The 19241-nt window shown below is 42.8% G+C and overlaps 1 protein-coding gene across 1 annotated transcript in view; it reads left to right on the top strand.

Annotated features, from left to right (window-relative positions):
* Window positions 1-19241, top strand: part of LOC309550104 (adhesion G protein-coupled receptor F5-like) — a gene marked incomplete at its 3' end in the record, with an annotated part of 113698 nt that overhangs the window by 70980 nt on the left and 23477 nt on the right. The window contains exons 10-12 of the mRNA XM_082250561.1: window positions 5813-5950; window positions 7792-7991; window positions 9400-9579. Of these exons, the coding sequence (XP_082106687.1) occupies window positions 5813-5950; window positions 7792-7991; window positions 9400-9579 (518 nt within the window). The remainder of the gene's footprint in view (window positions 1-5812; window positions 5951-7791; window positions 7992-9399; window positions 9580-19241) is intronic.

Genomic DNA, 19241 nt, shown 5'->3' with positions numbered 1-19241 from the left:
TGGAGCCTCTCAGAAGGAACCCGGATATCCCTCTCAGCCATCCACTTGCACCACCACAAGCATCCAGTGCTACTTGGGTCGCGTCACCTCCTGTCTCACTATCAGGGGTGATTCGCACCGAGCTGCAAGGGAAGCCCTCTCAGCACTTCGGCCTCCACCTAGTGATCTGACAAGCTCTTTGTGGTAAAGTCTTCCTTTGGATACACCAAATACAGGAATCGACCTCCTTCCTCATGAAGGGCCAGTAGAATCGGTCTCTTACCAATTGAAAGGTTTGGTCAGGTCCCAGATGCCCATGAGAATCATGGAGGGCAGCTAACACAGTCAACCGATATTTTTCAGGTAACAGTAGTTGACAAAACCCATCAGAATCTTCTACTGGGTTTATAGGGTAAACTATCCCATCCTTTATCTTCATCTTTTCCCAGTCTCGATGGACCACCTTGGCCCCTATGATGGAGCTCTCCAAAAGAGTTTTGGGACTGTCCATCTTCAAAGCTTTCTTCACCAAAGCTCCCAAAGGATCTTCCACTTCCTTATGTCCTCTCGGGTCAACTGAGGGAGCTCCGAACTTCTTACTTGAGTTAAATCACAATAGCATCAGGGCACCCCTGAGGGAGGAACCCCCGTCATCTCAGCTCCCAAAGCTCCCTTCAAGTTATATTCTACTCCCTGACAGGTAGCTTGCACTCCCTCGGAAGTCAGATGTACCCATTCATGTCCTCCCTTGTCCGCAGCATGTGGTCGCCTGGACAATGCATCAGCATCCAAATTTCCTTTCCCAGGTCGATGCTTCAGACTGCATTGAAACTCCGATAATGCCCCCAACCATCTGTGCCCAGTGGCATCCAGCTTAGCTGTGGTTAACAGATAGGTCAGAGGATTATTATCAGCCTTGGCCATGAAATAAGCTCCATAAAGATAGTCCCTCAATGTGTCTACTACAGACCACTTGAGGGCCAAAAATTCCAGCTTGTGAATAGGGTAATTCTTCTCTGAAGGGGACAGACTGCGACTGACATATGCTATAGGACGCAACCTCCCTTCAATCTTTTGATACAACACTCTGCCCAGTCCATCCTGACAGGCATCTACATGTAATTCATAAGGCTTTGCTGGGTGCGCATAGGCTAGCACAGGGGTTTTAGTAAGACTTTCCTTTAACTTTCAAAAAGCCTGTTCGCACTTAGTACTCCACTGAGCTTGGATGGACTCTTTAGACCCCCGAGGCCCCTTCCTGGGCATCTCAGGGTCCTTGCCTGATGAATCCTCTCCTTCTACTTCCTTCCTCAGTAACTCATTCAATGGTTTGGCTATTTGAGCAAAGTTCTTGACGAATCTTCTGTAGAAGGAGCAAAATCCCAAGAAAGACCTCAATTCTGTAACGGTAGTGGGCCTTGGCCAAGTAGTTACAGCCTCCAGCTTCTTGGGGTCGGTGGATACCCCCGCAGCAGATACCACATGCCCCATGTAGGTAACAGGCTTCTGATAGAACTGGCATTTCTCTAGAGACAGCTTCAATCCTTCTTCGTAAAGTCTCCGGAAAACCTTTTCCAGACGAGCCTCATGCTCCTCCAGTGTCCTTCCAAAAACAATGATGTCATCTAAGTATACCAGGACTTCAATCAAATTCATGTCGCCCACTGTGTTTTCCATTAGGCGCTGAAAAGTTGCCAGGGCCCCAGCCAATCCTTGAGGCATCCAATCAAATTCATAAAATCCCAATGGGCAGATGAAAGCATCCGTCTCTCGATCATCTGGGTGCATTGGTATCTGATAGTATCCGCTCTTCAAATCTAATACACTGAACCACTTGGCTCCAAACAAACATTGTAACGCATCCTCTATCCGGGGGGTGTTATATTGATCTGGAATGGTCTTAAGATTCAAAGTGCGATAATCAATGCACATTCGAATGGTTCCATTCTTCTTGCGAACCACCACTATGGGGGAGGCATAACGACTGCGAGACTCCCGAATAACCCCAGACTTCTTCAATTCCGCCAATTGCTCCTGAAGGTCCTCAAGATCACTCCTAGCCCTTTCTCTGAAGGGTCTATCCTCACTGAGGCGGATCCGGTGTTGAGCACTCTTGGCACATCCAACATCATAATCGTTTTTCGAGAATCATTTCTCCCATCTGGATAACTGGGTCTTCAACTGCTCCCCCCACTTGATTGGGACAGCCGGGCGCCGGGTCGGAATGTCTTCTGACTCATTTTCCTTGTCCCCTTCCTCCTCCAACTCAGAAGGAGTCAGGGGCATGACAGCACTCACTCGCCCCATCGCCATCCAGGGCTTCAAACTAACTGGCTGCTTTGTGACATTCCGAACGCTGACAGGGATCTTCCCTCCACTTCCCCACAAGGCCTTAGCTGGGACTATTTCAGGGACTAACTCTTACCCACTGTCTTCTCCCAGCAGATCTCCTTCCAACATCACGAAAGGACCCGGCTGATCCCAAGACAGCTTCACCACGGCTTTCATACAAGCTCTCTCTCCTGTCTGCAACACCCGTTCTTTAGTGTCTAGCCGCCACAGCTTCCCCACTCCTTCCACAGGGGTCTTCTGTTCCTTCACCACTCGCTGAAAGGCCTGTCTTAGTTGTGAATGCACTTCTTCTTCTTGCAAAATCAAATGTATAATAATAGCCCAATCTGTGCGTCTCAGTTCGTTATATCATACATTCAGCGGCGCTTCAGCACACACAATGTATGTGTGCAAGTATATTAGTCAGTTCCTGCAGTGCTTCAGAGCCTGCAATTGCAAACTAGTCCCAACTCCACAGGATGAGCAGTCACAGCCAGCAAAAAGATTTCTCCTCTGATGTTCAGCACCAGTGATTGTACACACAGTAACACTAATCCTTCACCACACCGACTGTGCACCCCTATGAAGTGGCCACTCACCAAATTGCCCTTGAAATATCGCCTTTATGCATAAGCTGCATGAGCCCTTGCTTCTGGTCGGTCTGTCGTCTCTTGAGCACGTCCAGATCCTATCCGTCCACCAAGGGTCACTATCAGGCTGTATATCTCCTCAGTGCAATTTGTAAGCAAACGACATGAAGCAAGAGAGTAGTGTAATACTGTTTCGACTTTATTAATTAAATAAATAAAACTTCCCTCCCCTTGAAATGTAAGCATATACGCTGAAGGGGAGGGAAGTTTTATTTATTTAATTAATAAAGTCGAAACAGTATTACACTACTCTCTTGCTTCATGTCGTTTGCTTACAAATTGCACTGCGGGTGGTTGACGTTTTTTAGCATCAGTTACCTTTTACAATAGCACTTCTTCTTCTGGCGAGCCATTTAAAGCTAAAGGAATGAGCATTCTTCGGAAGTCAATATTGATCCCAATAATCAAAGAGTTCTGCTTGGCACCAGGAGGTCATGGGCACACCACAGCTAGCGTGTCAAACACCTCCATCTTCACCCCTGCTGCCGGTTGAAACAAAATCTTCATGGGGATATACCCATCATAGGGGAACTTTTGGGGTCCCAAGCCCTAAATCTCCAATTCTTCCAAATTGCAAAGGGCAATATGCTTCAAGTGTTTATAATAAAAGTCCCGATAGTCCCGGTATCCAACAGACCCTTGGTGTAGATACCTTCCACTTGAAGTGGCACTATGGGAGATGGCCCCACTAATTTTTTTGGCATCAGTCCCTTCACAGGCTCAAACAACTTTCATCGAACTTTAGGCACTGTTTTTTTTTTTTTCTACTCTGATTAACCTTCTGTGGGAGTTCAGCAGTCTGCACTTCTACTGACTTCATCCTGGGGATCCATGTTCTCTTTTCCCGGAGTGGAGTGGAGGTACTGACCCCCTGCGTCTCTCTCCCCAACCCAGGCGACCCCCATAGACTAACTGAGATATCGGGGGAGGGTGGAGGGGCAAACCCCACCCTGCAGTGACTATGACCATTTTCACTACTGCTGGAGCTCACATTTGTCGAGGGACTCTCAATTGGCTCCTTCACTGAGGTCACCTGAAGTTTTCCGCCTTCTTTGAGAAAACAGTACTTCTGCAGTGCTTCAACAGTTCTTTCAACACTTCAGGGCTCAAGCCTCTCTTCGGACATGTAGCTCGGAAGTGTCCCCTCTCTCCACACCCGAAACATCCCCTTTCCCGAAGGGGGGGGGGGGGGGGAGGTTGGATCCTTTGAAACTCTTCCTGGCCTCTGGCATCTTGCCTTGAGCTTCCATGACCTGCATCAACGTTTGACATATTTGGGTCTGGGCCTGTGCCATGTGAAGCATCAAGTCAGTAGAATGTAGGTTATCATATGATTTCCTTTTCTCCCCTAATTCTTCCTGAGGATTCTCTTCCAGTTCCACTTCACTTTCATCTTCGGAGAGATTGTTTTCAACTCTGACCAGTCAGGCTGCAGCTCTCTCCCTTCTCCCCTCATTATTCAGCAGGTCTCTTACTCCTTGGCTCTTTTCTTCCAAGAGGGCCTCCTCCTCTCTTACTTCTCTCATGCGTTCAGGATAGGTGGGGGTGTCCTGGACCTTTTTTAGCAATAGCTTCAGAACAATAGGGTGATTGGGTCGGGCCCCTTGCAATACTCTATCCAGTCGTACCCGATCAGCATCCTTTGGGTCAATGCCCTTCTTCAGCAGGATCTGATACTTTCACAAGCTGCTAATGGCTTGTTTACATCAGACCATAACCGGAAGTGACTAAATCCTTGTTGCTTACGGTTTCTGATGTCACACAGTGGGAGGAGCAAAGTCAGTTCCTCTCACTGTATCTGGTGAAGCTGTTGCCACTGGCCGCATCCTTACTAGGCTTCCCGATGGGAGGGGACCCCTTTTACCACCTGTAAAAGTGATTCAGTTGCCTCTATAGCTCAGATCACTTTTACCTAAAAGAGGATCGCCTGCTGAAAAGAATAATGCCAGGATCATCACTGGAACTGAAGTTGTGATCCTAGTATTATCACTTCAACCCAAGGCCATTTATAAATGGCCTAAACCCAGGTACACACATGCTGAATGTCAGGAGACATTTGCCGGTTAAAAAAAAAAGTCAGACATTCGGCCCGTGTGTATGTCGGTCTGTTCGACAGAAGCCGCCGTTTGGCAGGCTTCTGCCAGACGAGCATGCTTGCTGGATAACCGCCAGCCAACGACTCCCAATCAGCGCCCTCAGCCAATGGCAGGGAGTGCTGAATGGAGTGTTCTGGTGGGGGAGGGGCTGTCCCCCTCTCAGAACACAATAGCCCAGCAGGGAAGATCGCTATACTAACTTTGCATAGTTAGCATAGTGGCTCCGCCTGGAGCTGACAGCTTTTTTGCATTCAACCCCCTGGGTTGAACGGAAAAAAAATAATAGTGTGCATCAGGCTTAAGGATGAGCAGTGGTTAAAAGGGTACCTGTCAGGATAGTGTTATTTGCTTATTTATTTATAATAGTAAATCCTATTTAGGACTCATTGAGATCTATTTTTGTGTGTTGGGTAGATACACTGTAATGCATCAATGTGCATTTCATTTGTGCGCTGACATGTATTTTTCATAGTAATGTATGTTTTTTGTGCTTTTTCAAATTTAGGATTTGAAGTGGATAGAACCAGTTGCCAACATATCAAATCTCATATTACCATTAACTTTTATTGTCCTCCCAACTAACTAAAACGTTAAAAAAAGGACATGCTGTATTTTACAAAGCCAACTGCAGCACACCGATGGGAACCGACACTATTATTATAATGGGGTGCCTGGACACTTTCTTTAGCATATTGTACTGTCTGAACAATGTAAATGGGCTCTCAAAAATTACTTTAATGGTTTATTTTATTGCAGATACAAAACTGAATTGTTCTTACAGCAACATAAACTTTGATTGTAATACTAAAACACCGGTCAGTGTCGCTTGTGTGATTTTCAACAGCCTGAATGATAGTGTCACTAGCAAAGCAATGACCATCAGCTATGTTCAAGGTAAGGCAAAGTAGGCTTTTGTCTTGTTAACACAACCCTATAGAGACTATAAATGCTATAATTCTGTTTTTGATAAAAGGATAATTCCCGCACAGAATACATAGTTCATAATTATGTTAGCTTGTGTTTACCAATTCCACCAACAGGGCACATTTTACAGGTAACCTCACATTATCGGTGGAGTTTCCGTTGTCTCAGCAATGTGGTTTATGTACCTCTCTGCATATACAGTACCTAACAGAAACTGTTAGCAATTACAGTTAGCAATCCCTTGGTAGCCAATGTCTTTTCTGTGGGGTTGCGCACCCACTTCCCTGAAGAAAGCATACCACAGGCTGAGGATGCTTGAGACTGTGAATGAGGAAGTTTGCTTGCCTGCCAGAGTTGAATGCTGAGCTGGTTCTCCCTTCCATAGACTTAGAGGTCTTTTTCTGTATCCTCGGCACACACAAATCCTTTCATCCACTATGAGTTGCTGCTAGCTCTGCACCCCTTATTAACACTAGCACTGCAGTCAGGGAATGTTTTTCCCGAGAGCTCTGCTCCCACCACTTAGTAGCTGTGTTTTTTCGGTGTGCAAAAAGCATTGCTGCTAATACTCAGGGTACCAAGGCCCTCCAAGGGGCCCCTTGGGGGAACGAATGAAAGATTTTGAAAAATAATCCTTTGTGATAAGGTTTATGTGTGTCTGTAAGACTCTTTATTTGTTCCACAGTAATTGGGGAAAATTTTGGGAGTACTGCGCTATACATGTGCGGTGTACATGTGCAGAGGATCACACTCTATGAAGCCATGTAAAAAGGTTCAACATAATTTAACCATGCATAATTTATGCTGAGACACACCAATCCTGATCTCCTGTTGGTGTCCTTCTTTAGTTCTAAAGTCGGGAGTTATAATGGGTGTCTGGAAAGCTGTAGGACAAGGGATAATGATTTCTCATGGCAACCCTGTCTGGCACTTCTAATTAAATGTTTTATAAACATTTTTTGATACACTTGTTTTAAAAGGTTGCTTACCGCTGCTCTAGGGCTACACTAGTGATTTTTAGCAGCTTAATCATATTAAGCCAAATCAAACATAGATCTCCCGTAATTGCACAGTGCCACAATGGAAATGCATATTCCCCTCTCCACTCCCTCTACAGCTGACCATACACTGTGATTGTACAATCTTCTTACGATCTAACAGGAAATGTAATGTGCAAGTAGTATGCCTCAGACCAGGCGGTCATAGGTGGATAAAATCTTGGCCGGTTCAGCAGAGACCAGCTGTGATTTGATCCATCTATGGGCAGGCTGGTTGTACTCAAGTCGGTCCATCGATCGACTTGAGTACAACCAGCCTGTTGGATTTTTTGCCTGCGATGACTGTTGGTGTTTATAGCAGTTGGCAGTGATCATCATGTTCTGCCGCCAGGGAAGCATCCCCGCTGGCAGAACACAATAGTGCTGCGGGAGGGATTCAATCAGTGTTGATGGGGGAATCGAAAGAAAAGAAAATGGTATAATCTATGGCTTGCTTAATTAAGAGCAACAATGGGGAAATCCGGGAACCTTCTAGATGTGCATTTTGCTTTCCAATATTGATTCATTAAATAAAACAGGTAGCTGCTGTCCTCACATTCTTGCTTACCAGTGCAGACTACAGACATTCTTAATAGAAGCAGTGCAATGTTTGCACTGGCCTGGGTCATCAGCTTTCAAAGCACAGAAAGAAAAGTCAGAGGTTATATTTTGGTTGTTGTGCTAGATTCTTTAAATGAAAAAAAGAACTCCAATTATTGTTTTAAGATAGCTGACAGAATTACTTGATCCACAAGGAAAATATTTCTAATTTAGTGACTGCAGATCAACAAAACTGCAAGACGCAAGACGGACGTCCTGAAACTCCCAGCAATAAAACATATGTAGTTCCTTGTCAGACGTTTGATACAACATTGCTGGGTACCAAAACCTTCATCTGCAATAATGGAAGCTGGTCAGTGCTGAGTGATGACTGCTATTCTGCAAGGATTTTCCAGGAACTACTGAATGTTCAGGTATCTTCCCTTTGGACTGGGATGCTAGTGTAGCGATGACTCCCAAAGGAACCACTGGCTTATAGGGCTCATTCAGACAGGCTCTGACACCCATACTGTGTTTTGAGTTAAAAATGCAGCCATTGCATCTGCATCCACTTCTGTAGGCTGCCTGCATGCAGCTCCGAGGTGGATGCAGACGTGTCATTGCTCATTTCAATGAGCTGTCCTAGCCTCCTGCTAATGATTTGCCTTGTAGCTGCACCCAGGCGCTCATTGACCCACATACAGGGAAAGATACAGACTGACAGACTGCCACTCTGTCAGTTCTGTCAGTATTTTTTTTTTTTTTTTGCTATTTTATTGGCTCAATTGTCCATGAACTAATAGGTTGGGGATGCATGATGCCCAAAAACAGCATCAAAAATGTCCTCTGCTTAGTATGTTCTAGTATCTGTAACCTCTGGCACAGGCTAAGGTAGATTCAGTAGACCACCTTCTTCAGTCCCTCTCACAGGCTAGTTGTGAACCCTTAAGTCCAGATGGGCAATTGTTTTATGTGAACCCTTAAGCCAAGATGGGCAATTTGTTGCATGAGCCTCTAAAGGAGAACTAAAGTTCTAAGGCTTTAGAGCTGGCCATGCATTAATCAAAATTTGGCCAGATCAACAGGGACCACGTATGGGCAGGCTGATCCATCATTCAACTTGGGTACAATCAGCCTGTCAGATTTTTTACATTTGATTACTGCTGGCAGCTATAGTCGCTAGCATTAATGATTGTGTTTTGTCAACAAAGGCTTCCCATGCCCCCACACTGGCAGAAGACAATAACTCTGCAATAGGCATTCCCTCAACAATGCAGTCATGGTGGAAAGAGAGAAAAACAAGTAATCTATGGGATGCAAGCAGGAAGGCTATTTATTTCAGAAGAGATATGCAACATCTCTTCTGCAATAAAACAAACGTAACTGCCTGCTCGCAGTCAACTTTAAAATGTACACTGAGTTGCACATGCACAAGGATAGAGTTTTCTTGTGAACAAGCCCATTGGGGTGAAACGCATTAAGGAAGTATGGTTACGTTGGGTAGAGACAATATGCATGTAGCTGTTTTGTTGATAATGGAATAAACCATTGAACATGAACAGCCGAGTTTGACAGGTACACTGGAATGGGTGCACAGTCACCAATGCAGAGCCTGTGCATTCAGCCCCTTGCACCCATCCCTGCATACCTGTCAAATTGGGCTGTGCAGGTGAGTCCAGCTGATTCATGTCCATTCACTAATATTGGCTGTTATCATGCAGCTCAGAGCTAGGACAGAAAAGTAAACAAAGGGTTCTTCACGTTGTACAGGACTGAGCTCCCATGTTGGTGAGCCCTTAGACAACTAGCTGTTTGTTTATTTTATACATCTTGTCATTATAGGACGTGGTCAATGGCCCCCAGGTACTGGAATCCTTGCCAAAATTACTTAAAAATATCACCGTTATAGCCACCAGTGAGAAAGAAACTATTCTAAACTCTTCAAAAACATTAGAGTTGATGGTCCAGATCATAACTTTATTGGCAAACACTGATATTCCAGTCAACCAGTCGATGATGCAGGTATGTCTGTATGTATGAGCCAGACAAGTGAAATGTATTTACATGTATTTACATTTGTTTATTAGAGTTTAAAGTGATTTTTTAAAAGATGTTTTAAAAGACAATGACGTAAAAGCAAATGGACAGCTGTACCTTTAGTCAAGCTGTCCTTTAATGACTTCCCAGCCCCCCTGAGTGCAACTTGCCTAGTAAATCATTTTACCTTTTTTGGCATTTTAGTGGTCAAGCCTTCCATGGCATAGCACAGCCTTTGATGCCTGGCTGAACCATGTGTTTTTACTGTCCTCCAACCACATATGTAAACAAAGCCATAGACAGTTCTTATTGAAATAATCTAATAAATAGATCGGGGAGATATACAGAGCACCCCGTCCTGGAATAATTTTATGAACAATGGGATGGACACATGGGCTTTATGTGGTGCTCAAGGATCTACTACACAACTTTATATTAAAATATACAATTTTCTTTATTTATAGAACATCATAAAAACATTGACAATTTAAAAGAGCTTTTGTGTTTGGCATTACATAACTGTCTAATTCCCTCAATAGCTCAAGCTCCTTGGAGCCCAAAATACAAAGTGAAGAACATGGAGGTAAATATTGAAAGACTTTACATATAGAAGAATATGGTATCCAAGGGGGAGAACTTCTATTTCCCAATGTATTTTGCTGATATATAATGGCTTTATCAGGATCTGTGAAACACGTTGAGAAGTAGAAGTTCTCTCATTGGATAACTCCTTTAACCACTTGCCAACTGCCAACAGTAATTCTACTGTGGCAGTGCGGCTCCCCTGGGTCCAGCGACATGGACCTATGTCAATGGACTTCTAGTGATTCCGGCGGCGCGCGTGCACCGCTGGAGGCGCACTACCGCTGTGTTTAGACACAACGGGAGTCAGGGCGGAGGAGGAGAGGCGGCGATTGCCACCTCCCTTCCCTGATTGTCGGGGAAACTGTGAGAAGACCCGCCTGCTTTGTTTACAGTGACAGACAGGAAGAGAATACTAGATTCAGCATAGCTAAACCTGCGATCTCTGTGTCTGTCACAGAACCCCCCCACACACACACACAGATTAGTAAGCATGAGGCATACATTTAACCCATTGATCACCCATAGGGTTAACCCCTTCCTACCAGTGTTATTATTACAGTAACAGTGCATATTTTTAGCACTGATTACTGTAGTAATGTCACTGGTCCCCCCAAAAGTGTAAAAAATGTCAGTTAGGGGTCCGATCTGTCCGCCGCAATGTCACAGTTCCGCAAAAAATTGCAGATCGCCGCCATTACTAGTAAAAAATAACAATAAAAATGACATAAATCTTTCCCATAGTTAGTAAACGCAATAACTTTTGCGCAAACCAATCAAAATACGCCTATTGCAATTTTTTTTTACCAAAAATATGTAGCAGAAAACAAATTGGCCTAAAATGTTAAAAAATTTTGATTTTTAATTCTTTTTTTTTGGGGAATTTCATATAGCAAAATGTGAAAAATATTTTTTTTCAAAATTGTCGCTATCTTTTAGTTTATAGCGCAAAAATTAAAAATTGCACAGGTGATAAAATACCACCAAAAGAAAGCTCTAGTTGTGGGGAAAAAAGGACATACATTTCATTTGGGTACAGCGTTGCACAACTGCGCAATTGTCCATTAAAATAACGCAGTGCCGAATCGCAAAATAGGGCCTGGTCAGAAAGGGGGCAAATCCTTCCGGGGCTGAAGTGGTTAAATTGTCAATGTTTGTTTTTTGAGGTTCTATAAATTAAAAAAAAAAGTATTTTTGTAATATAAAGTTGTACAGTAGATCCTTGAGCACTGTAAAGTCCATTTGTCCATCCTATTTTTTATAGTTCTCACTGGAATAAATGTCCCCTCTCATTCACACCAGCAGCTGCACTGAATACAGGGCTGTTGATGTGCTTTGGGAGGAACAGTGCTGATGCGATGATCTTCGCAGCACGCAATACGTTCCATTGGCCACAGTGAGCTGTGATGCAGTGGATTGCGTTGCACTATTCTGCACTGATAAAATACTGCATTCCATACTATGTATGTGTATCTATACTCATAACTTTTTTTTTCAGTTTTGCATAGAGTGGGGAAAGATTGGAATTCCTGTCAGGTGCTAGGCCCTGTTCATGTCTGACATTTTGGGATCTTGCAGCGATTCTGCCCATGAACCCTAACCACACTGTAATAGTGTCAAAACTCACCACGCCGGTTCTGAAGTCATTCGATTTCTCCTAAACGCGGAGCAGTTTTGCTGCAATTGTGATGAGTGCAGCAGTCGCCGCAAACCACATCATGCACTGCTTGTTGCCCAAAAAGCAGCAGGAGTTTCTTCTGGGTGACAAGCTTCATGTGCTGCAGTTTGCTGTGATTGCAGTGAGATTTCTCACATTTTAGGTGCCATTAAAAATGACTGGCACCTGAACACTCGGGGTGTGTTTCGCCCATATTGTAGTGCGAATTGTGATTGTGGGCAGAATCACTGCAAGATCCCAAAATGCCAGATGTGAGTTCTAATCTTTCCCTACTCCATGCAAAACTAAAAAAAAGTTATGAGTGTAGATTTCTCACACGAAAATCACCATAAAACCAGGCCGCATTAAGGTGCTATTGAAAATGAACAATTCTGCCCAAGATCCCAAAACGCCAGATGTGAATGGGGCAGATAGAGACTCCATTGGAAAGATTCCCTCACTTCCTGTTTGCTAAAAACTATAGTCCCCAGGACAGTCAGTCTTAGTTATTATTCGTGGTTAGGAGGGGCAGTAAAAATAGGCAGTTGTATTTCAGTTTTACCTACCCTGAACCCCCCCCCAAAAAAAAACTCACATCCCCTCAAGCTGCAAAGGCAGTCAGACCAGGTTGTACACATGCTTTGGGATGCAGCGAAAAAATATCTCCCCAGTTGCCTTTGTCAAGTTATAGGATCCACACTGCGCTCATGGTTGCGCCATAGTATTCCCATTCAAAAACCTTGTTCAGCTGTAAACAGAAAAAAGGCATTTAAGAGGTGGGAGTATCTCCCCCTCGATGCCTGTCACGGCAATTTTGGCACCGATTCCAAATTGCCAAGTGTGAATGGGGCTTTAATTTTACAGCTATTTGAATGATTTTTTTTTTTTATGATTTATTAAAACATATATCTTTAATAAGATATATATGTGTGTGTATATATATATATATATATATACATTTTAGAATTGGTGTATAGCTGCATAAGAGATGTACATTCAACCATTTCACAATAACCATTAACACTAAAAAGCCCATGTCTGATTATTGCTTAAATAATAATAATGTTTTATAATTGGGAGGGGGGGGGGGTGTCTATTTTGTGAATTGAAGACTTTAACTGTAATATTTTATTTTTATTAGTAAGTGTATTATTTTCTTTCACTTTTACATTCATAAAACGATAGTCCTTTTATTTCTCACGAGGTTACAGCCTACATTCACAGTTCTCCTGTGTTCTCAACGTTTGTAGATTGCTTCTCTTCTTCTTAGGAGAAGCAATCTACAATTCTTCATAAACCGTCATTAAGTGGAGAAATTGTTACTCCGAGAATGCCAGCAATGTTAAAGAGGTTGTAAACCTCAGAATTTTTTTTTTTTAAAAATAAACACCTGAAAGACAAACACATAATGAGCTAGTAAGCATCACATACTAGCTCATTATGAAATACTTACCTTAGAACGAAGCTCCGCAGTGCCGTTCACTCACCTCTCTCACGGGCGAGATGTTCGGCCGCTCTTCTTCCGGGTTTGCGGCATCCGACCATCTGATTGGCCGGAGCCGCGGTGACGTCACTCCCGCGCATCCGCGTGGGAGCTGACTTTCATGGCACTGGGCTCTGAAGGAACGGCACGAGCAGCCGTTCCTTCAGAGCGCAGTCACCAGTGATGTCACTGGCTGCATGCAAGCTAAATATCTCCTAAACTGTACATGTTTATGAGATATTTACAGTACCTATAGGTAAGCCTTATCATAGGCTTACCTATAGGTACAAGTTGCAGAGGAGGGTTTACTTCCTCTTTAACAGCAAGGATTTCCTGCTGCTTAATTAACATATACCAAAGTGAGGAGAAATCTCTCAAGCAAAGCCATGGATAAAATTAAAAGATATACAAATGTTGTGCTGCGTTACTAAATTAAATGTGTCTTAGTTATATGTGTCAAAATACAAAGGATCATAATATTCATTGAACCCTACAAATCTTAACAATCTACGCCCTATCTCCTTGCTCCCCTTTTCCTCTAAACTCCTTGAACGCCTGGTCTACAACCAACTGACTGACAACCTCATTAAGAATAACTTCTTGATCAGCTTCAGTTTGGATTTCACCATCAACACTCCACAGAAACTGCTCTTTTAAAACTCACAAATGACTTACTAACAGAAAAACAACAATGTACACTATTCTTTACTCCTACTTCTGGACCTTTCAGCTGCCTTTGATACGGTTGAACACCCCCTCCTCCTCAAAAAATGTTACTCCTTTGGTCCCTGTGAATGTGCTCTTTGCTGGCTCTCATCCTGCCTATCCCACCGCACCTTCAGGGTCACTTACAATTCTGTTTCCCTCTCTGCTCTTCCTTTCTCTGTTGGGGTCCCCCAAGGTTCTGTTCCTGGACCTCTCCTATTTTCAATCTACACATCCTCCCTGGGTCAGCACCTCCCATGGCTTTCAATATCATTTCTACGTTGACGGCACCCAAATCTATCTCTCCACCCCTCAACTCATTCCATCAGTCTCCTTACACATCACTCCTTTACTAACAGACATAGAGGTCTGGATGTCATACCACTTCCTCAAACTCAACTTGACCAAAACCGAGCTCATATTCTTTCCTCCCTCACGTGCCTGTTACCCTGACTTCTCTGTCAAGAGCAATGGCACAACCATCCAGCCGTCCCCATATGCCAGGTTGCTAGGTGTTATCCTGGACTCTGAACTCTCCTTTCAGCCCCACATCTAATCACTTTCCCAAGCTTGCGACCTCAACCTCTGCAACATCTCCAAAATACGTCCCTTTTTAACCAATGAAACCATAAAGCTCCTGATTCAATCCCTGGTTATCTCTTGACTGGACTACTGTAACTCCCTCTTCACTGGCTTACCTTTAACCACTTAAGCCCCAGCCCTATTTCGGACACTTTTTGTTCACAAGTTAAAACCAGTATTTTTTCCTAGAAAACTACTTAGAACCCCCAAACATTATTTATATTTTTTTAGCAAAGACTCTGGAAAATAAAATGTCGGTCATTGCAATATTTTTTATCACGCGGTATTTGCGCAGCGGTCTTTAAAACGCCATTTTTTTGGAAACATTTTGAAAATCACATTTCACTGCATTTAAAAATTACTAAACAGTAAAGTTAGCCCATTTTTTGTATATTGTGAAAGATGATGTCACGCTGAGTAAATAGATACCCAACATGTTATGGTTTAAAATTTGCCCCCCCCCCTCGTGGGATGGCGACAAACTACGGTCAATAGAGATCTCAATAGGAGACGCTTTAAATTTATTTAACGGTTACCAGTTTAGAGTTAGAGTGTAGCTCTTTTTTTTAAATTATTGCCCATGCTCTGGCGATCGCGGCGATACCTCACATGTGTGGTTTGAACAGCGATTTCATTCGCGGCTCGACTTCGTATACGTTTTTTTTTTGTGCGCGAGCTAACGGTGACGGGGGTGGCTAAAAAATGTTTTTTCCTATTTATTTTTTTTTTTTTTTTAACTTTATTACAGTTTTTTAAAAAAAAAAAATCTGATCACTTTTATTGCTGTCACAAGCAATGTAAACATCCCTTGTGACACCAATATGTAGTGACAGGTATACTTTATGGAGGGATCGAGGGTCTAAAAGACCCTAGACCCCTCCACTACACTTCCATGTATGCAAAATGCCGAAAACGGCGTTTTTGCATACAGCCGTTTTTTAAATTTGCCGCTTTTTGCAGCACAGTAACCTGGAAGTGACGTCATGGACACCGCCTCCGTGTTACGTCATCGGAGACCCGATCAAAGCCGTTTCCAGCATTTATCGGGACTCCATCCAGCCGGCGGAAATGCCGGCTGGGTGCTCGGGGCTCCCGGTGGGACGGGAGCTCCGAGCAAAGTCACGGAAGGCGGCGGGAGGGGGGGGGGACGTCCCCTCCCGCTCACCCGGGTAACGATCGAGCGGCTCCCGAGCCGCATCGGTCGTTACCGACGGAAAGCTGACCGTTGGCTGTTAACCACGGTACCGGGATGATGCCTCTAGCTAGAGGCATCATCCCGGTATACCCCCGCAAAGTCTGCCGACGTAAATATACGTCGATATGCGGTAAGTGGTTAAATGGGTTATCCCCCCTTCAGTACATCATGCATGCTGCTGCCAGACTCATCCACCTTACAAACCGCTCAGCGTCTGTTACCCCTCTCTGCCAATCCCTCCATTGGCTGCCACTCACCCAACAAATTAAATTCAAAATACTAACAATAACTTACAAAGCCATCCACAACTCTGCCCCCAGCTACATCACTAATCTAGTCTCAAAATACCAACCAAATCTTCCTCTTCGTTCTTCCCAAGACCTCCTACTCTCTAGCTTCCTTGTCACCTCCTCCTATACTCGCCCCAAGGACTTCTTTCAAGCCTCTCCCATCCTTTGGAATTCCCTACCCCAATCTGTCGGACTTTCTCCAACTTTACCCACTTTTAGGTGATCCCTGAAAACTTTTCTCTTCAGAGAAGCCTATCCTGCCTCCACCTAACAACTGTACTTTCATTTTCTTCATCAGCTCATCCCCCACAGCTATTTATCACTTGACCCTTCCTTCTATATTGTAAGCTCTAACGAGCAGGGCCCTCTGATTCCTCCTGTAATAAATTGTATTGTAACTGTACTCTTTGCCCTAACGTTGTAATGTTTTGCGCAAACTGTTTGCGCTATATAAATCCTGTATAACTAATAATATTGTGGTCCAACATCATAAATCCAATTACAAAAAAAAAGAAAAAATGCAAATTCAAAGGATGACACCACTATTCCACAGTGACACAAAAAATAAAAAATACCAATTAAAAAATCAAGGAACATAGATCCTGATGGAAGTCCAGCACCTACTGTATATGAAAATGTCCAATTAAACAAGTAGTTATGTGTAGGAGGCTTGTGAATGACAATAAGCTGCCTTGTGAATTCAACACCACCACCAATTGCAGTCTCTTACCAAGTGATAACACCCCAAATTATAAGTGGTCTTATAACAGCATGCTATTAGTAATAATCCATCAACAGCCTTGGAACCATATGGAATATCATTATATTTTCACAGCAACAGGTTGTTCAATGACACTTCAGGAACTCCAGCGAATATCAGCAGGGATTCACTGTTTGTACCATGTACATTAACCAGTTTCCTCCTATAGCATAATGATGGCCAGACGGGACTTTCGTTAATCCAGGTGGATGTTATATGACGCCCCCCTGGATTGCGCCTTGCGGGGCCACTCTGCGGCACAATCTGGTATCCGCTGTGTCCATCAGCCGATGACTGATCAGTGTACAGGGTCACTGTTGGTACCATGTGACCACTGTGACCAATCACAGAGGGTCACATGACAGGTGTAAACAATGGATGGCTTCCTTTAATGCCATCCACTGTGTACAATCGTGTTGCTAGCTGTGATTGGTCAATGGGATTCCATGGTACAGATAGGGTAAATCACAGCCCATCTGTACCATGTGATTAGCTCTGGCCAATCACAATTAATCACAACAAAGCAAACTGAATGAATCAAATTATTTTATTAAAATACTTGCTTATAGCAATGAAATTCACTGCTATAAGCAATCATAATGTATTAAAAAAAATAAAAAACCTGAACCTGATCACTTCCTAAGAGTGGTACAATGTTACTATGGTAACATTATATGGTAACATTATATTGCTCTGGTCACAGTGTGTTAAAAAAAAAAGTCGTAAATTACAAAAAAAAATGTAATCATAAAGAAAAGAAAATTGAATTTTTTTTTTTTTTTTACTGTCACCAGTCAGGTTCCCTGATCACCACCACACCAGTTAAATGATGACACTGTACTGCACTGTTTTTTAATTTCTTAATTTTCCAAACAATTTTGACAAAAAAATGAAAACTTCAAAAAAACTCCCCATGCCTCTTACTAAATATCTTTTGACTATCTACTTTCCAAAAAGGGTTCATTTAGAGGATATTTGTACTGTCCTAACATTTTTGGGCCTCAAGAAATAAGAGGTCGCCAGCAAATCAGGATTGATCAATTTTCAGATATATGTCATAGTTTTGTGGACTCTTTCCTACAGACTAAATAATATACACTGATTTGGATTATTTTCACCAAAGAAATGTAGCAGAATGCATTTTGGCCTAAATTTATAAAGAATTATTTACTTGCAAAGTTTTATAAGAGAATAGTTTTTGGTCTTTTTTTCGTTTATTTAGCAAAAAATAAAAAAACCCAGTGGTGAATAAATACCATCAAAAGAAAACTCTATTTGTGTGAACAAAAATGATAAAAATGTCATATGGGTACCGCGTTGCATGACTGCGCAGTTGTCATTCAAAGTGTGACAGCGCTGAAAGCTGAAAATTGGCCTGGGCAGGAAGAGGGTAAAAGTGCCTGGTATTGAAGCAGTTAAGCCACGTAAGAGATAAGCATGCATTCCATAGTGCAACCCACAGATTTATTGTAATAGGTATTTGTGCATCTACTTACATAGGTACAAGGATAAATCGCATGTAAATACAACCATCACCACTGCTAGCTACACATAACTACTTGTTTCATTTGTACATTTGCATATAGGTGGTGGACTTCCATCAGGATCTATGTTTATTGATTTCTTAGGTAGGCAGGACAAGCGGCTCACCATCGTCCCCGAAGGTCTGGGTCTATGATCCGGCGACACTAGATCATAATGATGAAGGATATTTACTAGAGACCTTCTTATGTCTTGTCTCCATATTCCTCCTCAGACCACACTAGAGCACATTATTGCACTGAGTGGCATCGCTTGGGAAAGGTTTATCCACTAAAGTTGGAGTCCAAAGATTGGGCGAGAATAATTATGCCTTTGATATTGTGCAAAAAAGTAAATCAGCGCAATTAAATATAAAGTGGTGTAGTGTTAAGACCCAATAATTTGGGACACATAAAGAAAATACAGCAGCTATATAAAACCTCCTTCACAAACGGGAGAAATGAACTATAAACAGATATGTATACAGCGCTATATAAAATCAAATAAAGTGAAAATGTGCATCATATAAATCAATAAACTCGCTTAAAGTGCAATATATATTCCTCTTAAGTGCAATAAATAATGTCCATAAGGTGCATTCAAAGTAAAGTGCATAAGAGTCCACTAAAATATAAATATAACCGTGGATTAAAATTCAATAAAGTGCTTGATAGATGTTTCATATAAAAGTGCAAGTGACACCACCACCGTTTAGCCACCAGATGGCCTCTCACCTCACTGAAGCATTAAACCAGCATTGAATCCTCAATTTGACCAGTATAAGAAATGCCACTTCCTGAATCGATCTCACTGAAGCATTAAACTTAACCAAGTCTTAAAACATTCACCAAGGAAGGGGATACCTTGGTGTG

This window comes from Pelophylax lessonae, assembly GCF_965119305.1.
Source record: "Pelophylax lessonae genome assembly, chromosome: 3".
Lineage (NCBI taxonomy): Eukaryota > Metazoa > Chordata > Amphibia > Anura > Ranidae > Pelophylax > Pelophylax lessonae.
The sequence above is the reverse complement of the archived record's forward strand: the minus strand, read 5'-3'. Positions and strand labels throughout refer to the sequence as shown.